General features: G+C 42.9%; 2 protein-coding genes across 5 annotated transcripts; both read right to left on the reverse strand.

Moving 5' to 3' along the window:
- Positions 1–83: 83 nt before the first annotated feature.
- On the reverse strand, positions 84–8,530 carry LOC110507580 (heterogeneous nuclear ribonucleoprotein L). 3 transcript variants are annotated; one of them, XM_036965721.1, is made up of 14 exons: positions 8,374–8,530; positions 6,925–7,043; positions 6,289–6,526; positions 6,109–6,194; positions 5,675–5,771; positions 5,497–5,569; positions 2,639–2,674; positions 2,123–2,191; positions 1,557–1,828; positions 1,340–1,461; positions 992–1,193; positions 834–891; positions 639–746; positions 84–536 (listed from the first exon to the last, which is right to left on the reverse strand). In XM_036965721.1, the coding sequence occupies exons 1-14, from the start codon at positions 8,518–8,520 to the stop codon at positions 478–480; spliced, it is 1,686 nt and encodes a 561-aa protein (XP_036821616.1). In that variant the 5' UTR covers positions 8,521–8,530; the 3' UTR covers positions 84–477. The 3 variants fall into 3 exon arrangements, with proteins under 3 accessions (XP_036821616.1, XP_021443333.1, XP_021443334.1); XM_021587658.2 differs by having other exon boundaries at positions 2,123–2,194; XM_021587659.2 differs by lacking the exon at positions 2,639–2,674 and having other exon boundaries at positions 2,123–2,194.
- A 164-nt stretch (positions 8,531–8,694) lies between these two features.
- Positions 8,695–14,178, reverse strand: LOC110507583 (serine/arginine-rich splicing factor 7). Of its 2 annotated transcripts, none has more exons than XM_021587662.2 (8): positions 13,941–14,178; positions 13,165–13,396; positions 12,777–12,959; positions 12,240–12,320; positions 12,104–12,145; positions 11,847–11,891; positions 11,639–11,731; positions 8,695–9,595 (listed from the first exon to the last, which is right to left on the reverse strand). In XM_021587662.2, the coding sequence occupies exons 2-8, from the start codon at positions 13,386–13,388 to the stop codon at positions 9,544–9,546; spliced, it is 720 nt and encodes a 239-aa protein (XP_021443337.1). In that variant the 5' UTR covers positions 13,389–13,396; positions 13,941–14,178; the 3' UTR covers positions 8,695–9,543. The 2 variants fall into 2 exon arrangements, with proteins under 2 accessions (XP_021443337.1, XP_021443338.1); XM_021587663.2 differs by having other exon boundaries at positions 8,695–11,127.
- Between the last annotated feature and the right edge of the window lie 7,903 nt (positions 14,179–22,081).

Consider the following 22,081-nt stretch of genomic DNA (forward strand, 5'->3'; position numbering starts at 1 on the left):
AAAGGTGAAATAAAATAAAAATATTCAATTATAATTATTACCGTAGTTGTGGTTATTCAGTGAAATGATAATACAAAGTTGTTAACTGGCATAAAGAGGTTTATTTATTGAGGGCTGTAACAAAAGATGCACTACTTGAAATTGAGTTTTATTTCTCACAACTAAAGAAACTCTCCTTCCTCTAAATACAGACAAATGGTAAGCAGCAATAAAAAAAAGGGGGGGAGAGTAATAAAAGATGTGAAACAATACAAAAGCTTTTCCTTGTTCATCCATCAGGCATAAAAACAATTCAAATTCTGTGATTTACCAGTTCTCACACACCTTGCTTTTATGAGCTCAATATCAAAGAATTAGGACAAATCGATATGACTGCGGACAAACTCACTAACGGCCTAAAACACACAAGGTCAAAATAGGGGTGAAGACTGTAGGGATGACAGTTTGTGGAACATTATCCAAGATCCTGGAGGCCATTTAGGTTGCATGCTGAGCGGTAGAAAAGCACAGCTTGAGGGTGTATGGGTACGGGCCAGCTGAAGAGAAAGACAAAGGGTTAGAAAACAAAAAAATAGCCATCGCCACTTGAATAAAACTGTGATCTTTTTAATACATAGGCTTCGATTTCAAACACTTACTTGCGTTCTTCATCTGGTAGTGGTTTATCATGGACAAGGCCTCCATGGCGTCGTTGATGGACTCCCACTCCAACAGCCCTGACGAGCTGCGCTCACCTGGACCTGCACCTGATAAGACAGTCCAATTCAGTTTAGTACCACTGTCATTCATACAAGAGTATGTAGTTCCAAAATGAAGCGCAAGTGTACACTTACTCTTTCCTGTGAAAAGTTTGATATTTGCAGGGGCTTTGACACCAACATCTTCACAGATCTGAAAAGAAAACAATCATTTGATTACTTTTGTAGGCATGTTGGTCTTTATTTCACTGCTCCATACATGAAGTGGTTTCCCGATGTGCTTTGGGACTCACCTGAGTGAAAATCTCAACGGATGAGTCTGGCTGGGCGTTGAAGAAGTGCAGGACATTGCTTGGGTGCTGAATGCGGTTCTTGGCAGCCTGCTCTGGGGAGGTGAAGCGGTTGTTGCGGGAGCCGTGGAAGTCCTTGAAGCTGGTGCTGCCATCCTCCAGCTCGTAAGACTGACCAGGCATTATGGCCTGCTGTTTGGACACACTGCAAAGGGAAAAGAGCATTAGGCTGAACTTGTACAAGCCTCACAGAACAGTCACTTATTATGGCAAGAGACAGCGAATAAGATTAAGCGCCAACTTTAAATGACAAGGCACTGAATGAACAGGCGTTTCCGATAAACATCTTACCAGACGCTGAGCTTCTGTCCAAAAAGGAAGTTGTTGTTGAGGTGAGTGATGGCCCGGTCTACAGCGTAACAGTCTCCCATCTCCACCATGGCTGCTCCTGGCTTACTCTTCATAAACTTCACCTGAGGTAGGGGACCAGATGCACAGGGTAACTCAATAGCAGCAGCATCTTATTGAAATAACTGCAATGGCTTGCCATCTTTCCCTCCACACTTACCCGCTCCACATTGCCATAGAGACAGAAAACATTAAACACTTTGTCGGCGTTCATCTTGGCAGGCTCCAAACCGTAGACCATGACTACAGGGGAGTCTGCGTGGGCACTGTACTCGCCAGGGGGTGGAGGGGGGGGCCCGTAGCCAGGTCCCCCGCCGTAGCTGTGTGCCCCCCCTCGTCCCCTCATGGGAGGACCCATGCGACGGCCCTCGCTGTAATGTGGGGGTGGTGGGGGGCCATAGCCGCTTTCGTCATATCCATGGTAACCACCCGCTAGAAACACAAGGGACCACAATATCATACAGGGAACATGGCTTGATTGGAACAAAGGATCGATGTCCAAAGAAAGTGGTTAACCTCATCATGTATAAAAACATCTGGTTTTGATAAAAGGGTGGCACATTCCATTACCAGATGAGCTAAGAAAATTTACTACACCGCACCACTTCGCTGCCACTGTGGGGTACCCATTTTTAACCCACCATCTGCACCTCGCAGGTGAATTTAGTGTGAGGAGAGCACTACAAGGGCCAGCACATGTCTTCCCCCTGGGCCTAAGAGCCTTACCGTACTCTGGAGGGTGGTCTCCCAGCAGAGCCGGCGCCCTCACACGCTTGTTGGGGTTGGCACTCCCATCTTCTGAGAGGTGATAAAGGCAGGAGGCAGAAAAATAGGGGAAGAGAGAAGAGCAATAGATAAATTGGCAAGAAACAGGAGACATTACAATGCAGCACAGTAGCGGATGTTCAATTAGAATTAAGGATAGCACACAAGAAAAACACATCTAGAGAAAGCACACTAAGCGTAATAACTACTGAATATTAACAACACCAACAAGACCAAAAAATTAAATCTACATAGTACTGTATATCTACTAGTTCAGTGATGGTATTCAGATGCCAAAGGCGATTTTTTAAAATCTTGAGTTCAGTGTAAACAAACTATCTTTACAACAGCTAAGAATGAATTAAACGCTAAGAAGCCTGAACGCTAGCTACATCCTCCAATTGAAATCTGTTAGCATATGGTAGAAGGGAGAATGAGGTGGGTGAGAATGAAGCCAACGTAAGTTTGCAAACACACCTCCAGCATTGCTCCCATTGCCATCAGCTTCTGCATCTGTACAGGTACACATCTCATACACATTAAATTCAGGCCAGATTAAACACACTCACCTACACATGGATAGTTGAGAAATTAAGAACATCACTGGCGCATTAGACAAATTTGACTGCTTCAACATTCTACAATGTAAACTATTTCAATACATTCACAGTCCATTATCTTCATATTGTAACTAGGTTAAACAAGAAAGCGGCACATTTCAAAGCTGTCTACAAGTCTCGAAAAGTGAAAAGAATACATATAGCCTCCTAGTGGAGAGCCACCCAAACACCAGCTTTATTCAGACAAGTCTTCAACGGTGGACAAAATACCCACAGGGAATGCACTACAAGGCCACCTTTGAAATATGGTGGCACTGGGAACAGAGGGAGTGGAATGCCATATAAATACAGAAAAAAAGAAACAACAACTTTGAGGACAATCTTTTTGAAGACATCCCGAGTGTAAGAAATGGGAATGTGTGTTGTGTAACAAACTGGGGATCAGTTTACTTACAGCATGGATATATTGAAGGACAAAGATTGAGGCTGGAGACATTTGCTGTTATTTGGCAGTTGGTCCATTACTTCTCTCCGTTTTCATTTAAATCCTTTTCATCTTTTACTCCACTCCCCTTTGGAAGAACATTTCCACCTTTGGTTGGATTTCTGGCCTTTTTGTGGCAATTTCCATTGTGGTTGGTGATCCACTCTCCAAGTGCCTTATCGAACACACTCCTTGCCAATGGCAGGCCGCAAAGCAGCCATTTGGAACATATCAGACCTGGGTCCTCATTAGGCGCAAATTGCCAGACCTGCGTCACATGGAAGGTGTTACACAGGAACTAAAAAAGGCAAATTTCCACAAGAGCTGCATTCAGAAAAAGATGGAGAAACTAAACAGGGATGCATGTTGCAAAAACAGTATAGGGAGGAAAGGAGGGGGGGAAAGAGGCAAAACAGAACACCCGACTCCATGAGGTATGCATATATGAGGAGAAAAATGTGGTCTGTCTGAATGTGCGTATGCTTGTTCATGTTTGTAGTGTCTTCATCAGTTGTCTGTTGTATTCCTTCCCATGTGACTGGCTACAGCCTGACAGTGACGGTGCGAATCATCTATGGAGTCAGTGCAGCAACAGGAGCGGAGGGTTTTGAGTAGTGTTTGATGTGTTAAACATCAGGAGCAGGGCACAAGAGAGCAAAACCACCTGCACCACCAAAGACAGGCAGGTACAGAGAACAGGACAGGACTGTGTAGTTCTTGAGCAACTGGTTTGTATCAGTATGGTTCATCTGTTTTGTGTTTGTGTGAGCATGCGCGTCACTACGGGTCTCTGGATGTTGTCTTTATAAGGTGGGTCTCCTGTGGATGTGTATCAGTCAAAAAGCTTCCGTGTCAACAGTAAGGTGATGACTTGCAGGTGAGGTCTGGGTGATGGCATGTTTCAATGTGTCAGGCATGTCTTGCTGGGGTCTCAAAATTGGGAGGGTGTGGAAGGCACAGCTTAGTGCCAATGTACCAGCAACCAAAACTCCCCATGGAAAATGTGTCATGCCATAGAAAAGGTATAAGGGATGTCTTCGTGACTTTGGAGCTATGTTGTTGCGGCACGAAGGAGATGGATTGGGGAGGGGGGGAAATGTCAGTTTATCAAACCATGTCTGCTGCCATGGTCTTGCAGTCTATCCATCCCCAATGTCCTAAGTGTTCCTTCTGTTTGGTACAGAAAGTGGATGTGTCCTTATTGAAGTAGGAGCGGTGGAGGTTGAGGTGGTGTTGAGAGTAGTGTTGACGGCAGGAGTAGTGTTGGGAGTAGTGTTGATGACGGCAACAATGTGTCTCCGATGCATATATGGAAATGTGTTGCTCCAACGTGTTCCGAAGAGAAGCTAGAGTGGCTGTTTATGTTCAATGCTTAAAGTAGCCTGTATAGATGTACAGATCTATACATTGACGAGTGCACTGGGAATGAAAGGAGCAGTTGGCTGTTGGTAGAGCAAGCTTCACAAGAGACTCAAGTGGGTAAACAGGAAGGTATTTTTGCTCAGACTGTCTAGTCTTACAACTTGGTGTATCCATGGGCAGTGCATCAGATTGGTTGCCATTGCAAAAAACAGAGCAATCAATATATTTTTTACACAGGCATAACACCGTCTAGCAGACTTTGCAGAGGCGCCATCAAGCAGGTATTCAGACAAGAAAGTAAGAGCTTAATGGATCAGTGGCGAGATTTATGAGCAACATCCTAGAACACTTCCTTATCTCACATTTAATGAGGAACAAATGACTGTCGTCAGGTAGTTTTTACTACGAGTCAGTTGTCACCAAACTAGAAAAGCTGCAGGACTTTGATTTGGTACCCTTAGTGACCACATATCTTTAGATCTGATAGCACTGGGTTGAGGTTAAGGAGTTTACTCCGGGGTATTCCAAGCAAGGGCGCATCCTGTTTTATATTAGGTGTGCAACTAAAAGCCTTGAGCACTGTAGTCTCTAGTGAAGAATATCTGGCCATTCAGCTGCTCCTTGCATCCCTAGCGTATTTGGCTGTGACGGACGGTGCATCACCAGAAGACCACACCAGCACTTCAGTCATAATGCCACTGAAATGGAGCTCCATGTAAGAGTTAACTGTAATTTGCTAAACCAATATAACAGCTGGAGAGAAAGATACCAACCCAGCCCTGTGAACATTGATCTGGTTAAAGGAGCATTTCCTGTGCTCAGTGGCATTACCCCTGAAGGTCTACCATCCAACCCCCCTTCCATCCCCCACAGTGGCAGTAAGGATGCTGGTAGTGTCAGCAAGGACCACAGATGGCTGTGTGCGTTACCTTGACCACTTAGGTTGGGGTTGGTGTAGTCCCAAGTGTCCTGGTCATTCTTGAACACATTGAGACGAGTTGGCTGTGGGAGAATATACAAATAAATTCCAAAGCAAATCATTTTTTCAAGTCCATATCATGGAACACTAGAAGCTGTTCGGGGCTATGAATGTGCATGTTCCTCTACCTTGGCATATTCGATCTTGAGTGTGCAGCAACCAGAGTAGATGTCTGCCCCATTGAGGGAGGCCTTCGCCCTCTGTGCACTCTGCACTGAATCAAATGTGTTGAGAGTCAAGGAAAGGTCATGCAGACTAGTTGAGAACAGTACGTCGCACAGACACCATAACACGTCCTAGTAATTCCGGAGCTTATTGCACAAGCCCTTGTTTACAAGTCTCTTTGTGCTAGTAAAAATACATCTGGTTAATCACTCATCACACACAGCATGTGCTACAAACAAATTACATGTTCCAGACTGCTGGTTTCCTGATTTGGTATGTAAACAGTATGTCAACTTAAAATTCCAGAAGTCTTAGTTTCACTAAGGCTTACCTGCGCGCAGTCAAATGATTCACAAAATAAGTAATTTTGAAAAATGTATTTTGCAGCAAAGGATATTCCACCATGGCCTGAACGCCATTCTTCCGAAAGATAACAATCCTCTGGACAGGGCCGCAGTTATTGCAGACAGTGTAGAGGACATCCTGTAGACATAAGTCATTCAAATGATCAGAAATAATATTGAAGTACACAGCACAACAGAATCAACAGGTTGGGTAAAGGTGGCCAGCACTTTACCGTGGTAACGGGGTAGATTGGGTTCATGATGGTGAGAAGTAGCACATTGTTGACACTTCTAGAATCGTCCGGGTCGCCTGGCCGGGAGATCTTCTGGCTGGTGGAGTAGTTGACAAAGGCTGGGTGCCCGGAAATGTAGATCTGGTTGTCATTCGCATACGTCACAGCAGTGCAAGACCCATTCAAATCCTCATACTCAACCAAGGCCTGACGCTTCTTGGGCATAACAACCACATAGCTGTAAACAAAAAGGTTATATTAATGAAGGATGCATAACAAAGTTTCTTTATTTGCTTTGCTCCTCTGGATTGCTTCTGGGTGAGCAGGCTTTTGTTTCAGCTTGGATTATAGCTACTCATCTGGAACATGAGTTGAATCAAGTGTTATAGAAGTGTTAGAACAGAAGCTCTGCAGAGGTAAAGATAGCCATTACTGGTTTAACAGTACCAAACTATAAAATGGTTGGATTGTGTTTGCGTGGAGCAAAATAGGACCATGAAATGTGTGCATTGTAAGCGAAGTAGTCAGGGTACCAGTCTGCTTCTGCTTGAGCCATTTCTTAGTTGTCATGAGAGAATTTTTGCATTTTGTATTTATTTTTAAAGCAGATGGTCAATTACTGTGCATATTCGTCACCTAATAGCTCCAAACTCCTGCAGGGCCTCCACAAGGTCAGCTTCTGTAATGCCATCCACCAAGCCCCTCACATGCACAACTGGAGAGGGAAGGGTCTTATGTGGGTCATCATAGCCTTCCTGCAAAAAAGAATGGGTAAACTCAATTCAAGCAATAAACTCATGTTTCCTGGTCAGCTCATAGCAGGAGGCAAGCTGAACTTAACTACATGGTAAAATAAGTTTATGAACTCCACCAATGGAGTTCAACAAATACCAAACGTTGTGTAATTCAGCACAGACTACATCAATTCGTCCATGGTCAATAATTCCAAACTGTAAATTATGAAACGCTTACCTTGTGTCCTCTGCAGTTAGGTGCCTTTGTTTGCTGAAATCCACTCCCAATAAACGTTAATCAAATACAACCACCGACTGTTTGCGCATGTGCCAATTGAATCGCAACGAAAACCGGTGGTTGTATTTGATGTTTTATTAAAATATATGGATTTCGGCAAACAAAGGCATGCAACCACAGAGACCAAACATTGGTACAAGGTATGCGTTTCAATATAAATGGTTTGAAGTATTGACCTTGGCGAATCGACGTAGCATGCTCTCTACTAAACTCCATTGCTGGAGTTAATCAAACTTCCTTCACCATGGAGTTGAATTTAGTCTGGCTGGAAATATTAACTACCTACCAACATGTCATGAAATAGGGGTAACTAGTCAGCAAAACATTCGGGGAATATTAATGAGGAAATGTATTTTGTTGTCCGTAATATTACGAGAACGTGGTCTCAGAAGGTTATGCATATTCGAGAAGTACCGAATTAATTCGCTCGCTAGCTAACGTTAGTTACCGGCTAAATCAATGAACCTGTCAATAATGAATCTAGTTAAGTTCATTTAAGTGATTATGCCCGAGACGTCGGTGTTCGTTGGATACATTGGCACTGGTGGTGTTAGGCCCGAGACGTCGTTAACACCGACTCGTTGGTGTTCGTTGGTTCGAGCCTGGCTAAACGAAGCCACTAGGCTAGAACAAAGCAATAACGTTACGCTACCACTAGCTAGCTACCATAAAATATGGCGTGGCCTGCATTGAACACTCCCATTCATTTAAAAGAAAAAAGGCTAGCTAGCGTTAGCTAGACAATGGTTGGAAAAAATATTAACCGAACTAGCTAGCCAGTTTTAACAAGCTATATAGCGGCATGTTTACTGGAAATAATTTAAGCTAAACATAAAATAAACTGAAAGTTATTCTACAAGAAAAATACTTGTGGTTTTGTTTAACATCGTGGAACACGGGAGAGCGGGCTAACGTTACTGGGTGCAATCAATTTTCGTAACGCCGCGTCATGAGTCTGAAATTGTTTTTTTTACAACTAAAGATTACATTTAAATTCATGCGTTTAAATTAATTTCATTGTTAACGCAGACTATATCAGCATTAATTATTTACCGTTGCCATTCCGTCGTTGGTTTTTAGTCTTTTCGTTGCCCTGCCGCCTTCGTAATAACGGCCTGCCATAGCCATGTTGTCCCAGTTAAAAAGGTTGGTAGCGGTGACGGTGTGAAATGGACGGGAAAGTCCTGAACAGTCACACATATGGGCCCGCCTTGAAGAGTCCGATACGGTTTCCAATTGGCCTAAAAGGCACGTCAATAATGTATTCATCAACCTACGACCAGTTAAAATGCACAAAACAAGCCTTTCTGAATATCTTCTCGTCAGAGATCAACCCACTACTACTGTATTGAGCACTTATCTATAAAAATAAAGTAAACAAGATTAACCATTTTATTTCGACAGTCAATACAATTTCAGTTCAGGTGAGTGATCTAGGTAGTTACATCTTTTTGATAATGGATTGTAATTAGTAAGGTTGAAAGGAGAGCCAAGATGACATGCACCAGGCAATGCATCTCAATGCAAGAGGCGTCACTGCAGTTCCTGGTTCGAATCCAGGCTGTATCACATCAGGCCATGATTGAGAGTCCCATCTTGACAATGGGCTATAAGTAAATAACCATGAATGACGGTGTTGGCCACATGTCAACAAATCTTCCAAACGTGATAAGGTGGGGCATAAGTTTGAAAATGAAAGCAAATTGACTGCAAACCATTGTAGATGGGAACTATATCATGTAATTTCCCTGTTCACTATAAAACATCTCCATGTAAGACACATTCTGTATATGTCCTCAACGTGTAAAACAAAAACACTGAATTAACGTGTCAAGATTTATTCCAAAATCTGCTACTGCCATAAGCCAGGGAAAGCAAAACTTCAAGTACATCTGTTACAGCTCTTGAACACAATGCCACACTGAATATAGTATAGGAAATAAGAACAAATACAAAGTTCTGGTTCACAAATCCCACTTCTGAAATTAGATATTTGAACTGTTTTGCTAAATTTAAAAAATTGGACATACGGGAGAGACATTTTAGGAATGTGACATCATGTAAGGCATGCAGGGTTAGATATAAAGCTAATCCTGTAGAGTAATTACACAGCATCAGAAAAGGGGTAGATTCTAATCAATGCAGGGAACAATGACAAAACAAATAGCTGCAAGGCTAAAGCCAGTTGGTTGGAGGGGGATGGGGACGAGTTTAGTCTTCAAATCAATCTTCGCCTGGGGTGGGGCTCTTTTTCTGGCTTGGGGATCTGGAACGACTGAAACAGACAGAGAGAGGTGTAAGTACAGGGCAGACACAGCATGTCCTCTCAATAACTAGCCCGGCACCCATCTTGTCCTCTCAATAACTAACCCGGCACCCATCTCAGCTCCAACACTGCTGGCCCATAATGAACTCTGTCCCACTACAACCAGTTTGCCTTGGTCAAGTCACTTTCATACTTTATAAATACAACACATTTCAGCTTCATTGGAGATCGACAACTTCCACAAATGATATAACATGTAGGGAGAACCCTAATTAATTTAGCATAATTAAGCCAACAAGTGAAAGTTCCTGAGGTCAAGTAAATGGAGGAGCTGGGTGTTGAGAGACTAGGATGTTTTAAAAGGGGGTTTGAGGTGCTAAAATCCACCCTTGCATTTTCACACAAATAGACAAAAGACCAGAACTTTACTAATGGCACCCAAAACAAATACTGACCAAATAAATGGCAAAAGACTTGCCTTTTGCAAGCCCAAGTCTTTAGAATCCTACCTTGATATGGTAAACTATGTGCAGACAGTTACTTAAAACCAAAGGGAACAGCGCAAACATTCAAATAGGTTGACCTAATATAGAGTATAAGGACAAGCCACCATCAAGGTAAGTAAATCAGCTACTTGCTCCCTACAAAATAAAACACTATCACTACACCCAGGATAATATGTAATGTATTCCAAATACTTAACACTCATACACCCACCCAGACAGAAACACACATACATACACCTGTGGATTCTGACAGTGCATGCTCTGTATAGTTGAATGTTAGTGTACAGTATGTTAGGGAGTATCAGACTATACGTCTGCGTTCTGATCATGAATGACATTGACTCTTGGGTTTTCGTTACCTTTGGAGACAGTGGCAGAAACAACATGTACAGAGAAGCGACGGATGCTAGAACTCGAAGACACACTCGGAGGGTCTTGAAGTCTGATCTCTCGTCAGCTCTCCTTTCTCACCCTCTCAGAAGCTAAGCAAGAGGCCGGGCTCTGTAGGGAGGGGGCCTTAACTGGTCGACTGAACTCGGCTCAGCGTTCAGGTCTGTGGTGCGTGGGTTCTGGGAGGGAGTGGGGTGGGTGGAACAACTGTGTGTGCGCGCGTAGGATGGATGTGTCTCGTCAAAACGTGCGTCGGACGACCTCTTTAACCAGCGTGGTGTAGGCTGATTTCTTGTCAGCCCTTGTCACCCTCCGGGAGGACGTTAACACCGCAAGGGGATGACCCTGGTAAGTGCTTGTGCAGTCAGTCGACTCCCCACACTCTCTCTTTAAAAAAAGGCCTGATGCGATTGGTCACTGGAGTCTGATCACGACAGATTTCTCTTTTGGGTTTTTGAGGTTCTCTCGCCCTCTGAAGCTAATCAAATTGAGGCTGGATCTGAGGGAGAAGAGAAAAGAGAAGAGCCACGCTCCCCCCAGCCGTCACCCAAACAGCCCCTCTGTCTCGGAGTATAGGCTCATCAGCTCTGTGTGCGACTCTCTGAAGCTAATCAAGGTCTGGCCTGGTCATTCTAGGAGAGGGACCTCCAAGAGAAAAGAACATTAAAATCAGGTATTTGTAAAAGATAAAGAGGGGGGGGGGTTTGGGGGTGGGGCAGTGTTCCTCACTCTAGCTTGGGGTGCGTTAGAGTCCCTGACTTTATTTTAACTCCCCATCCCTGGCCCCATCTCCTGCAGCAGCCATCTCTCTGATGAGTTGTCGCTCTGTGCGTTCTGGAAGGTCGACTCAGCAGACTTCGGGTGGAGGCTGGTCTGAGGTTGAGGGGGCAGCTACCCACGACTTACCTGATCACACCTAGCCCTGTCTAACAGATAGCAGTATACTTAAGCTGAGTGAATGTGTGGACTCATCTTTGAAAAATGTGATTTTATGATTTAAATAGGTGGGGGGAGAAGGGAGGCTTCCAGCACATTTGCAAAACAATATTCCAAATTAAGTATAATTAGCAGTATTGTACAATATGGGCTAAGTCATGGCATTTACACAGTGCAGTAACAGCTTTGAAGGTATGGGTTGACGAGGAAGAAATCTTACCTATTCCTCTTATGGCTGGGAGAGCGGGATCTGGAGCGAGAGCGAGACGCAGAGCGCCCTCTGGCCCGGGACCCTGACCGAGAACGGGAACGACTGCAACACAAAAAAACATGGGGGCTCAAGCACTGGCACCAACCTAGATGGGATCAAGAGACAGGTCAGCTTTCAAAGGAAAGTATTGTGCAACTGTTATTCCAAAACGGCTTACCTCCTAACAGAGGTCCTGGACTTTGACCGCACAGGGGAACCAGACCTATTATGGAAGGGTGAAGTGTTCCAAGAAAATTACATGTTTTGAAGCCAATAGATAAATTAAAACAATCATATGAATACATTTGCAGGAACAAAAGGGATGATCAAACAGGTTTGCCCAGAATGCAAATGGAAACTATACTTCCTATGAAACCAATAAAAAAAGAAAAAAAGAAACATCATCAGCATGCAAAATTACCCGTAGACTCTTACCTCTTCCTACGTTTGGGATAAGATGGGGAGCGGTGCCTGCTGCTGTTTTGTAGAAGAGAGACCAGTATCAGCACAGGGAGAGGTTTGAATGACAGTAGAAAAGCAGGAGGTAGGAGGAGAAAACCTGTTGACTTACCGGTCATTGCTGCGGGAGCGGGATCGATAGCGGCTGCCACGTGACCTGGAGACGGAACGAGACCGGGAGCGAGAGCGTGATCTGGAATACAAGAAACAGGCTTTGATGTCTCTAATACAGGGTTATTCTGTGAAAGGTTGGTCGGGAGTTATGAGAATACATCTTATAACCACACACTATTTCTACTTAATTTGGATTGGAGGACGATTTGGGTCACGGGAGGACAGTCAATTTCTCATTTGGGTCTCGAGCTGAAAAGGTTTAAGAACCCCTGCTCTAATATGTAACCACAGTAGTGAAACAAAGAGGACAGCATTGCCCCTCAGCAGTATAGATGAATCCAACCAGGTCAGCAAATTTTGTCTGTGTGTCATAGTTTTTCTCGACATAAATGGAACTGTATTTTCTCACACCAAATGATACTTTGAAGTAATAAGAACAATGTTGCATAAGAGGAAAACTACATCACCTGCCTTACGCAGAATTATGACTGCTACTGGCAGTATATCAGAAGCAGACATTGGGCAAGTAGAATACCTGCTCCGACGACCTCCCCCCCTCTTGCTGAAACGGTAGCAGTCGTAGGCATAGTGGCCCCTGTCCCCACACTGGTAGCAGCGGTCTTGAGGGTCAAAGTGGCGGCGGCTGGGGCGGCCATGTTTGGTCTTCCGTGACATGCCAGTGGACAGCTCCACACGGATCCGAGAGCCACACAGCACCCTGAGGTAGGGAAAGAGGGCAGAGTTTAGTGATAACAGGGTAAGAAAGAAAATATTGTGTAATACTGGGCAAAGTCTGCAAGAGTAATGCCTGAATCACAATTAATATCCCAAAACTGAAAACACCACTTCAACCAAAATATATATAAACTGATGTGACAACATTATGGGCTGTGAAATGTGCAGATAAATATAAAGTTACTCACTTTCCATCCATGCCTTTAACTGCGTCCTCTGCATCACGGGCATCCTCATACTCCACAAATGCGAAACCTGGGGGGTTCCTGGCCACCCAAACCGTGCGTAAAGGGCCATAGTAACTGAACGCCCGCTCTAGCTCACCCTTGGCAGCACCGTTGCCTAAGTCGCCAACATAGACCTTGCAATCGGTGTTACGAGAAGAGCTGCGAGAAGACGAGTGGTATGACATCTCCCCACCTGGAGGAAAGAGGGAGACACCGTGAACCAGCTAACTAGCTAAAGTTGGTTGAAAAGTAAACATAAGAAAATTGAGCTGTGCTTGAGAGTATGAAGCTAGCTACTAATATAAATAAACGAGCTGGCTAACGTTAGCTATAAATACAAGCAAGAAAACGAGTTAGCCAGGGGTGTATTCATTACGGAATCTGTTTAAGAACCAAACGGAAGCTAACAGCTAAACGAGAGTTCATATTGGACAAATTCAGGTAGGTCCCGCCCCGTTTCGTACAATTGGCTTCCGTTTACGAAACGTTTTGCAACAGAATCGGCATAATGAATATGCACCATTTCTGCACTCGCTGTTTTAGTTAAATATTGGTAGAAGACAATAGCCCGTTGCTCACTATCTCACTGACAATGCTTCTTCCTTATTATACTGTGTTGATAACAATTTTATCGCTAGTGCCATACTCAAATTAACCAGAGACAATGTAGCTAGCTAGCTAGAAACAACGTTATCCAACTAGCTTGCTCAAGTAAACAATGGCGTCCGTGCGATTACCTTTATCCCCAAACAGTTCCGCGATTAATTTATCAGTGTCCGCTCAATTTACAGAAATAAAACATGGGCGAAACGTATTCAATCTTAAACTATTTCTTATTTTGATTACTTATTTTACTGGATTTCAAATTCTTCACTAGGCAACAAACCTATTCGCTGTTCTGTCAGACTACCCGTGCAAGAATGCACTTGCGCAGTAACGTGCCCCGCTACAGTGAGGTCATGTGTTTTTCTTCACATTGGTTATGATGTTATTATCGGCCTTGGCAACTGACCATCCCCTTGCCCCCAATCTTCCATACAGATTTGAGAGAAGTCTTGATTTTATACCTACAATTTCCATATATTGAATTATTTTTGAGATTTAGATATACTGAACAAAAAAATGTAAAGTGTTTCATGAGCTGTTATAAAATATCCCAGAAATGTTCCATATGCATACAAAGCTTATTTGTCTCAAATTTTGAGCACAAATTTGTTTACATCCTGTTCGTGAGCATTTCTATTTAACAAGAGAATCCATCTACCTGACAGGTGTGGCATATCAAGAAGCTTATTAAACAGCATGATCATTACACAGGTGAACCTTGTGCTGGTGACAGTAAAAGACCACTCTAAAATGTGGAGTTTTGTCACACAACACAATGCCACAGCCATCTCAGACATTGCTTACTTGACCCCTGGAACTTTGACTTGTTGGTTTAATTATGCAAAATTAGTTAGGGTTCTTCCTACATGTTATATCATTCGTGGAAGTTGGTGATATCCAATTGGAATGCTGACGGCAGGAATGTCCACCAGAGCTGTTCCTAGAGAATTTAATGTTCATTTCTCTACCATAAGCCATCTCCAAAGGCATTTTCGAGAATTTGGCAGTATGTCCATCTTGGCCCCCGGGACCGACACATCCAGCTTCTTCACCTGTCTGAGACTAGCCACCTGGACAGCTGATGAAACTGGGTTTTCACAATGGAAGAGTTTCTGCACAAACTGTCAGAAACCATCTCAGGGAATCTCATATTTTAATTTAACTAGGCAAGACAAGTTAAGAATAAATTCTTATTTACAATGATGGCCTACCCTGGCCAAACCCAGACGACGCTAGGTCAATTGTGCGCCACCCTATGGGACTCCCAATCACGGCCAGTTGTGATACAGCCTGGAATCAAACCAGGGTCTGTAGTGACGCCTCTAGCACTGAGATGCAGTGCCTTAGACCACTCCGCCACTCGGGAGCCCTCATCTGTGCTCGTCATTCTCACTAGGGCCTTGAACTGACAGAAGTTTGGCATCGTAACCGACTTCAGTGGGTAAATGCTCACCTTCGATGGCCACTGGCATGCTGGAGAAGTGTGCTCTAAACGGGATGAATCCCGGTTTCAACTGTACCAGCAGATGGCAGACAGCGTGTATGGCGTCTTGTGGGCGAGTGGTTTGCTGATGTCAATGTTGTGAACAGAGTTCCCCATGGTGGCCGTGGGGTCATGGTATGGCCAGGCATAAGTTATAGACAATGAACACAATTGAATTTTATTGATGGCAATTGAAATGCACAGAGATGCTGTGACGAGATTCTGAGGCCCATTATCACCTCAGGTTTCAGCATGATAATGCACTGCCCTATGTTGCAAGGATCTGTACAAATGGAAGCTGGAAGCTGAAAATGTCCCAGTTCTTCCATGGTCTGCATACTCATCAGATATATCATCCTTTGAGCATGTTTGGGATGCTCTGGATCGACGTGTACGACCACATGTTCCAGGTCCCGCCAAGACCCAGCAACTGAGCACAGCCATTGAAGAGGGGTGTGACAACATTCCAAAGGCCACAATCAACAGCCTAATCAACTCTTTGAGAAGGAGATGGGTCGCGCTACATGAGGCAAATAGGTCAAACCAGATACTGACTGGTTTTCTGATCCATGCCCCTACCTTTTTAAAAAAGGTATGTGACCAACAAATGCTTATCTGTATTCCCAGTCATGTGAAACCCATAGATTAGGGCTTAATTAATTGTTTTCAATTGACTAATTTCCTTATTTGAACTGTAACTCAGTAAAATCTTAGAAATTGTTGCATGTTGCATTTTTATTTTTGTTCATTGTATAAGGAGAGAAAGTCTTGAATGGCAGCCTACTCAATGACTTGTAATGTAAGTTGTTGTCAATGTCTGTCACTTGCGTTCAAGTTCTCATATAAAAAAGGATTACACAGACACAGTAAGCATTGAAAATAAATAAACTATATTCAATAAGGTCAACTTGAGTTGATTACATCTTTGTTTTTTCTAAACACATTACACCTCATGCCATAGTTTTCCTTTGTTTTTACCTACATAAAAAAAATCAATATAATTTTCAAATAATTTATTACAGTATTGAATGAATGTAAATATCACATATCTTCTTCAAGTCAGTCACTATTCCATACAAATGTCAGTCAGAGAGAAAGGTTCACAGATCAAACTGCACAAAGAACACATTGAAGAGCACGACCTGGGGTGGATCACCCCAATACAGATAGTTGAGGGGCACGAACAGACACAGATATCATACTCAAACAAACTGACAACCAAATGATCAGAGACGTTCAGATATAGACAGGAAAAGCCAGGCTTTCTTTTCACAGCTTTTGTAGCTGGTGAATAAATAAGTAGACTGTAGACACGTAATCAAAAAATGACAATTCACCTGCTGCTAGACCAAGTCGACATTGCTCAGTTTGTTGCAAGCGTGAGCAGACCACGCAAGCAGCCACCCAGGACAAGAAGAGAAACTATTTTGGGATAACTCGATCCATAAGAGACCATGCTAACACACAAGGGGTTCATGCATTTGCAGATAGGATGACATTTACTGCACACACATAAAACATCTGGGAGTGATATCTCATCTACAGCAATGGCAAAAGCCTGACAGTTAACTAGAAGTCATTAAAAAAACTGAACATTGTAGACAGTTCTATTCAGGAAAAGGCATATCATAACCAACCCAATGAATGTAAATGGCATTCTATATATCATCACAACGCTGAACAAACTGACAAGATACTTGCGATGTCCATTACTATTTTTATGTAAACATGCTAATCTCACTTGATAGTCTTCAAGTTAATTAAATATACAGTACCAGTCAAAAGTTTGGACACACCTACTCATTCAAGATTTTTTCTTTATTTTTCCTATTTCATACATTATAGAATAATCGTGAAGACATCAAAACTACGAAATAACACATATAGAATCATGTAACAAAAAAAAAAGTGTTTAACAAATCAAAATATAGTTTTAGATTTGAGATTCTTCAAAGTAGCCACCCTTTGCCTTGATGACAGCTTTGCACACTCTTGGCATTCTCTCAACCAGCTTCACCTGGAATGCTTTTCCAACAGTCTTGAAGGAGTTCCTACATATGCTGGGCACTTGTTGGCTGCTTTTCCTTCACTCTGCGGTCCAACTCATCCCAAACCATCTCAATTGGGTTGAGGTTGGATGACTGTGGAGGCCAGGTCATCTGATGCAACACTCCCTCACTCTCCTTCTTGGTCAAATAGCCCTTACACAGTCTGGAGGTGTGTTGGGTCATTGTTCTGTTGAAAACAAATGATGGGATGGCGTATTGCTGCAGAATGCTTTGGTAGCCATGCTGGTTAAGTGTGCCTTGAATTCTAAATAAATCACTGACAGTGTCACCAGCAAATCACCATCACACCTCCTCCATGCTTCACAGTGGGAACCACAAATACGAAGATCATCCGTTCACCTACTCTGTGTCTCAAGAAGACACGGTGGTTGGAACCAAAAATCTCAAATTTGGACTCATCAGACCAAAAGACAGATTTCGACCGGTCTAATGTCCATTGCTCGTGTTTCTTGGCCCAAGCAAGTCTCTTCTTATTGGTGTCCTGTAGTAATTGTTTCTTTACCATTGTTTCTTTACCATTATTGTTTCTTTTGACCATGAAGGCCTAATTCACGCAGTCTCCTCTGAACAGTTGATGTTGAGATGGGTCTGTTACTTGAACACTGTGAAGCAGTGAACTCCAATGAACTTATCCTCTGCAGCAGAGATAACTCTGGGTCTTCCATTCCTGTGGCGGTCCTCATGAGCCAGTTTCATCATAGAGCTTGATGTTTTTTGCGACTGCACTTGAAGAAACTTAAACATTTTCTGGAAATGTTCCTTATTGACTGACCTGCGTGTCTTAAAGTAATGATGTGCTTATTTGAGCTGTTCTTGCCATAATATGGACTTGGTCTTTTAACAAATAGGGCTATCTTCTGTATACCACCCTTACCCTGTCATAACACAACTGATTGTCTCAAACTCCACAAATGAACAAGGCACACCTGTTAATTGAAATGCATTCCAAGTGACTACCTCATGAAGCTGGTTGAGAGAATGACAAGAGTGTGCAAAGCTGTCATCAAGACAAAGGGTGGCTACTTTGAAGAATCTCAAATAATAAAATATATTTAGATTTGTTTAACACTTTTCTGGTTACTACATGATTCCATATGTGGTATTTCATAGGTTTGATGTCTTCACTACTATTCTACAAACGTAGAAAATAGTAAAAATAAAGAAAACCCCTTGAATGAGTAGGTGTGTCCAAACTTTTGACTGGTACTGTATGTCGGTTGGTAGAGGGTGCAACAAACACTGGAGAAAATAAGTGTTTTACTCCCACTGAGTGAGCCGAGTTGACTGCTCATCAAGATGAACTCACAGAAGATTCAGGTTTATATTTTTGCACATTGCAACTACTCTCTTTGAAACATTGTAACGGTTCAAATGGTTTGCTTCAAGGAGCCGTTGAACAATAAAATATCATTAATAAATATAAATAATTGAAATAATCTGGGCAACAGAAATGTGCATGTAGAGTATAAAAACATAAGACACAGTGATTTAGGAGAGAAATAATAAATCAGCTAGTGGTACATCAAATGAACAGTTCAAGGGGAAATTTGCCTTCAAATTGGACAATTAGAGAAATATCTAAATGCCTCTTTATCACCTGCCTAAACCATCGGGGCTACATCTGTGGTGCTTCCACCATTACCAATATCATTTGAAAATAGAAAAATGTCACTTCTGGATTTTTTTGTTGTTGAAGAAGAGATAAGAAGTTGCTTTTCAAAAGTTGACTAACACTGTTAGTGGGGAAACACTGAGGAGGGTCAAGGTAACTGAAATCTTTGTATGTTATACAAGCATCAATAACCATATTTATACATAACTATTCTTAAGTGTGCATTCCAATTTCATTAAGTTGCTATTTGAATCAGTACATCTGTAGTTGAAGGGGTCAGTTTGTTTACTCACTTTATTTGCAAAATGTCATTACTCATTAATCCACTTTTTGCATTTGTAATATTTAAATGTTAATCATTCTCACTGGTTGTACTCACTGACAACGCTACAGTTCAACTAGAGTTCAACTATCCTGAACTCTAAAATAAGTGGGGAAAACTCTCATACGATATAACATCTGTCTCTAGTATTGTGCAGCATATTGACAGAGCCTCACTGCTGTGTTCTATTCTCTCTCCATATCCACCTCAGAACACCTGGCAATACTGAGATAAACACACCTCCATTTTGTGTCAGCCTTGTTGTCCTGTTATTATAAATGTTTTCTTAGCGACTCAGTAAGTCAGGCGATTGAGCCACGTGTAAGGATCATGGACAGTAACAGTTCACTGCCCCTCCCCATCTCCCACTATCTTACTTATTGCACTTTCATCTCATTGAGAATGGGGCAGGAGTAACAAAATATTATAAAGTAGAGTCAAATCCAGAGTAAACACAGTATACCTAAGTGGATCTTTCATGAAGATGTTATTTCAGTTTATATGTAATCATACACTACATGACCAAAATTATGTGGACACCTGCTCATCGAAGGTCTCATTCCAAAATCATGGGTATTAATATGGAGTTGGTCTCTCCTTTGCTGCTATAACAGCCTCCTATGAAGGCTTTCCACTAGATGTTGGAACAAGAGCATTAGTGTGGTCGGGCACTGATGTTAGGCGATTAGGCCTGGCTCGCAGTTGGCGTTCCAATTCATCCCAAAAGGTGGCCAATGGGGTTGAGGTCAGGCTAGTCAAGTTCTTCCACACTGATCTCGACAAAGCATTTCTGTATGGACCTCGCTTTGTGCACAGGGGCATTGTCATGCTGAAACAGGAAAGGGCCTTCCCCAAACTGTTGCCACAAAATTTGAAGCACAGAATCATCTAGAATGTCATTCTATGCTGTAGAAATAAGATTTCCCTTCACTGGAACTAAGAGGCCTAGCCCGAAACCATGAAAAACATCCCCAGACCATTATTCCTTTTACACCAAACTTTACAGTTGGCACTATGCATTCGAGCAGGTAGCTTTCTCATGGCATCCGCCAAACCAGATGGTGAAGCGTGATTCATCACTCCGGAGAATGTGTTTCCACTGCTCCAATGGTGGAGAGCTTTACACCACTCCAGCCGAAGCTTGGCATTGCGCATGGTGAACTTAGGCTTGTGTGCGGCTGCTCGGCCATGGAAACCCATTTCATGAAGCTCCCGACAAAAAGTTATTGCGCTGACATTTCTTCCAGAGGCAGTTTGGAACTCAGTAGTGAGCTTTGCAACCGAGGACAGAATAATTTTTATGAGCTTCAGGACTCGGCAATCCTGTTCTGTGAGCTTGTGTGGCCATTGTTGCTCCTAGATGCTTCCACTTCACAATAACACCACTTACAGTTGACCGGGGCAGCTCTAGCAGGCCAAACATTTTTAGAACTGACTTGTTGGAATGGTGGCATCTTATGACGGTGCCACGTTGAAAGTCACTGAGCTCTTCAGTAAGGCCATTCTACTGCCAATGTTTGTCTATGGAGATTGCATGGCGGTGTGCTCGATTTTATACACCTGTCGGCAACTGGTGTGGCTGAAATAGCCAAATCCACTAATTTGAAGGGTTATCCACATACTTTTGTATATACAGTGGGGCAAAAAAGTTTGTAGTCAGCCACCAATTGTGCAAGTTCTCCCACTTAAAAAGATGAGAGAGGCCTGTAATTTTCATCATCATAGGTACACTTCAACTATGACAGACAAAATGAGAAGAAGAAAAATCCGGAAAATCACATTGTAGGATTTTGTATGAATTCATTTGCAAATTATGGTGAAAAATAAGTATTTTGGTCACCTACAAACAAGCAAGATTTCTGGCTCTCACAGACCTGTAACTTCTTCTTTAAGAGGCTCCTCTGTCCTCCACTCTTTACCTGTAATAATGGCACCTGTTTGAACTTGTTATCCGTATAAAAGACACCTGTCCACAACCTCAAACAGTCACACTCCAAACTCCACTATGGCCAAGACCAAAGAGCTGTCAAAGGACACCAGAAACAAAATTGTAGACCTGCACCAGGCTGGGAAGACTGAATCTGCAATAGGTAAGCAACTTGGTTTGAAGAAATCAACTGTGGGAGCAATTATTAGGAAATGGAAGACATACAAGACCACTGATAATCTCCCTCGATCTGGGGCTCCACACAAGATCTCACCCCGTGGAGTCAAAATGATCACAAGAACGGTGAGCAAAAATCCCAGAACTACACGGGGGGACCTAGTGAATGACCTGCAGAGAGCTGGGACCAAAGTAACAAAGCCTACCATCAGTAACACACTACGCCGCCAGGGACTCAAATCCTGCAGTGCCAGACGTGTCCCCCTGCTTAAGCCAGTACATGTCCAGGCCCGTCTGAAGTTTGCTAGAGAGCATTTGGATGATCCAGAAGAAGATTGGGAGAATGTCATATGGTCAGATGAAACCAAAATATAACTATAATATATAAAGTTATATTTTGGTAAAAACTCAACTCGTCGTGTTTGGAGGACAAAGAATGCTGAGTTGCATCCAAAGAACACCATACCTACTGTGAAGCATGGGGGTGGAAACATCATGCTTTGGGGGCTGTTTTTCTGCAAAGGGACCAGGACGACTGATCCGTGTAAAGAAAAGAATGAATGGGGCCATGTATCGTGAGATTTTGAGTGAAAACCTCCTTCCATCAGCAAGGGCATTGAAGATGAAACGTGGCTGGGTCTTTCAGCATGACAATGATCCCAAACACACCGCCCGGGCAACG

This window comes from Oncorhynchus mykiss, chromosome 27 (assembly GCF_013265735.2).
Source record: "Oncorhynchus mykiss isolate Arlee chromosome 27, USDA_OmykA_1.1, whole genome shotgun sequence".
In the NCBI taxonomy this organism is placed as follows: Eukaryota; Metazoa; Chordata; class Actinopteri; order Salmoniformes; family Salmonidae; genus Oncorhynchus; species Oncorhynchus mykiss.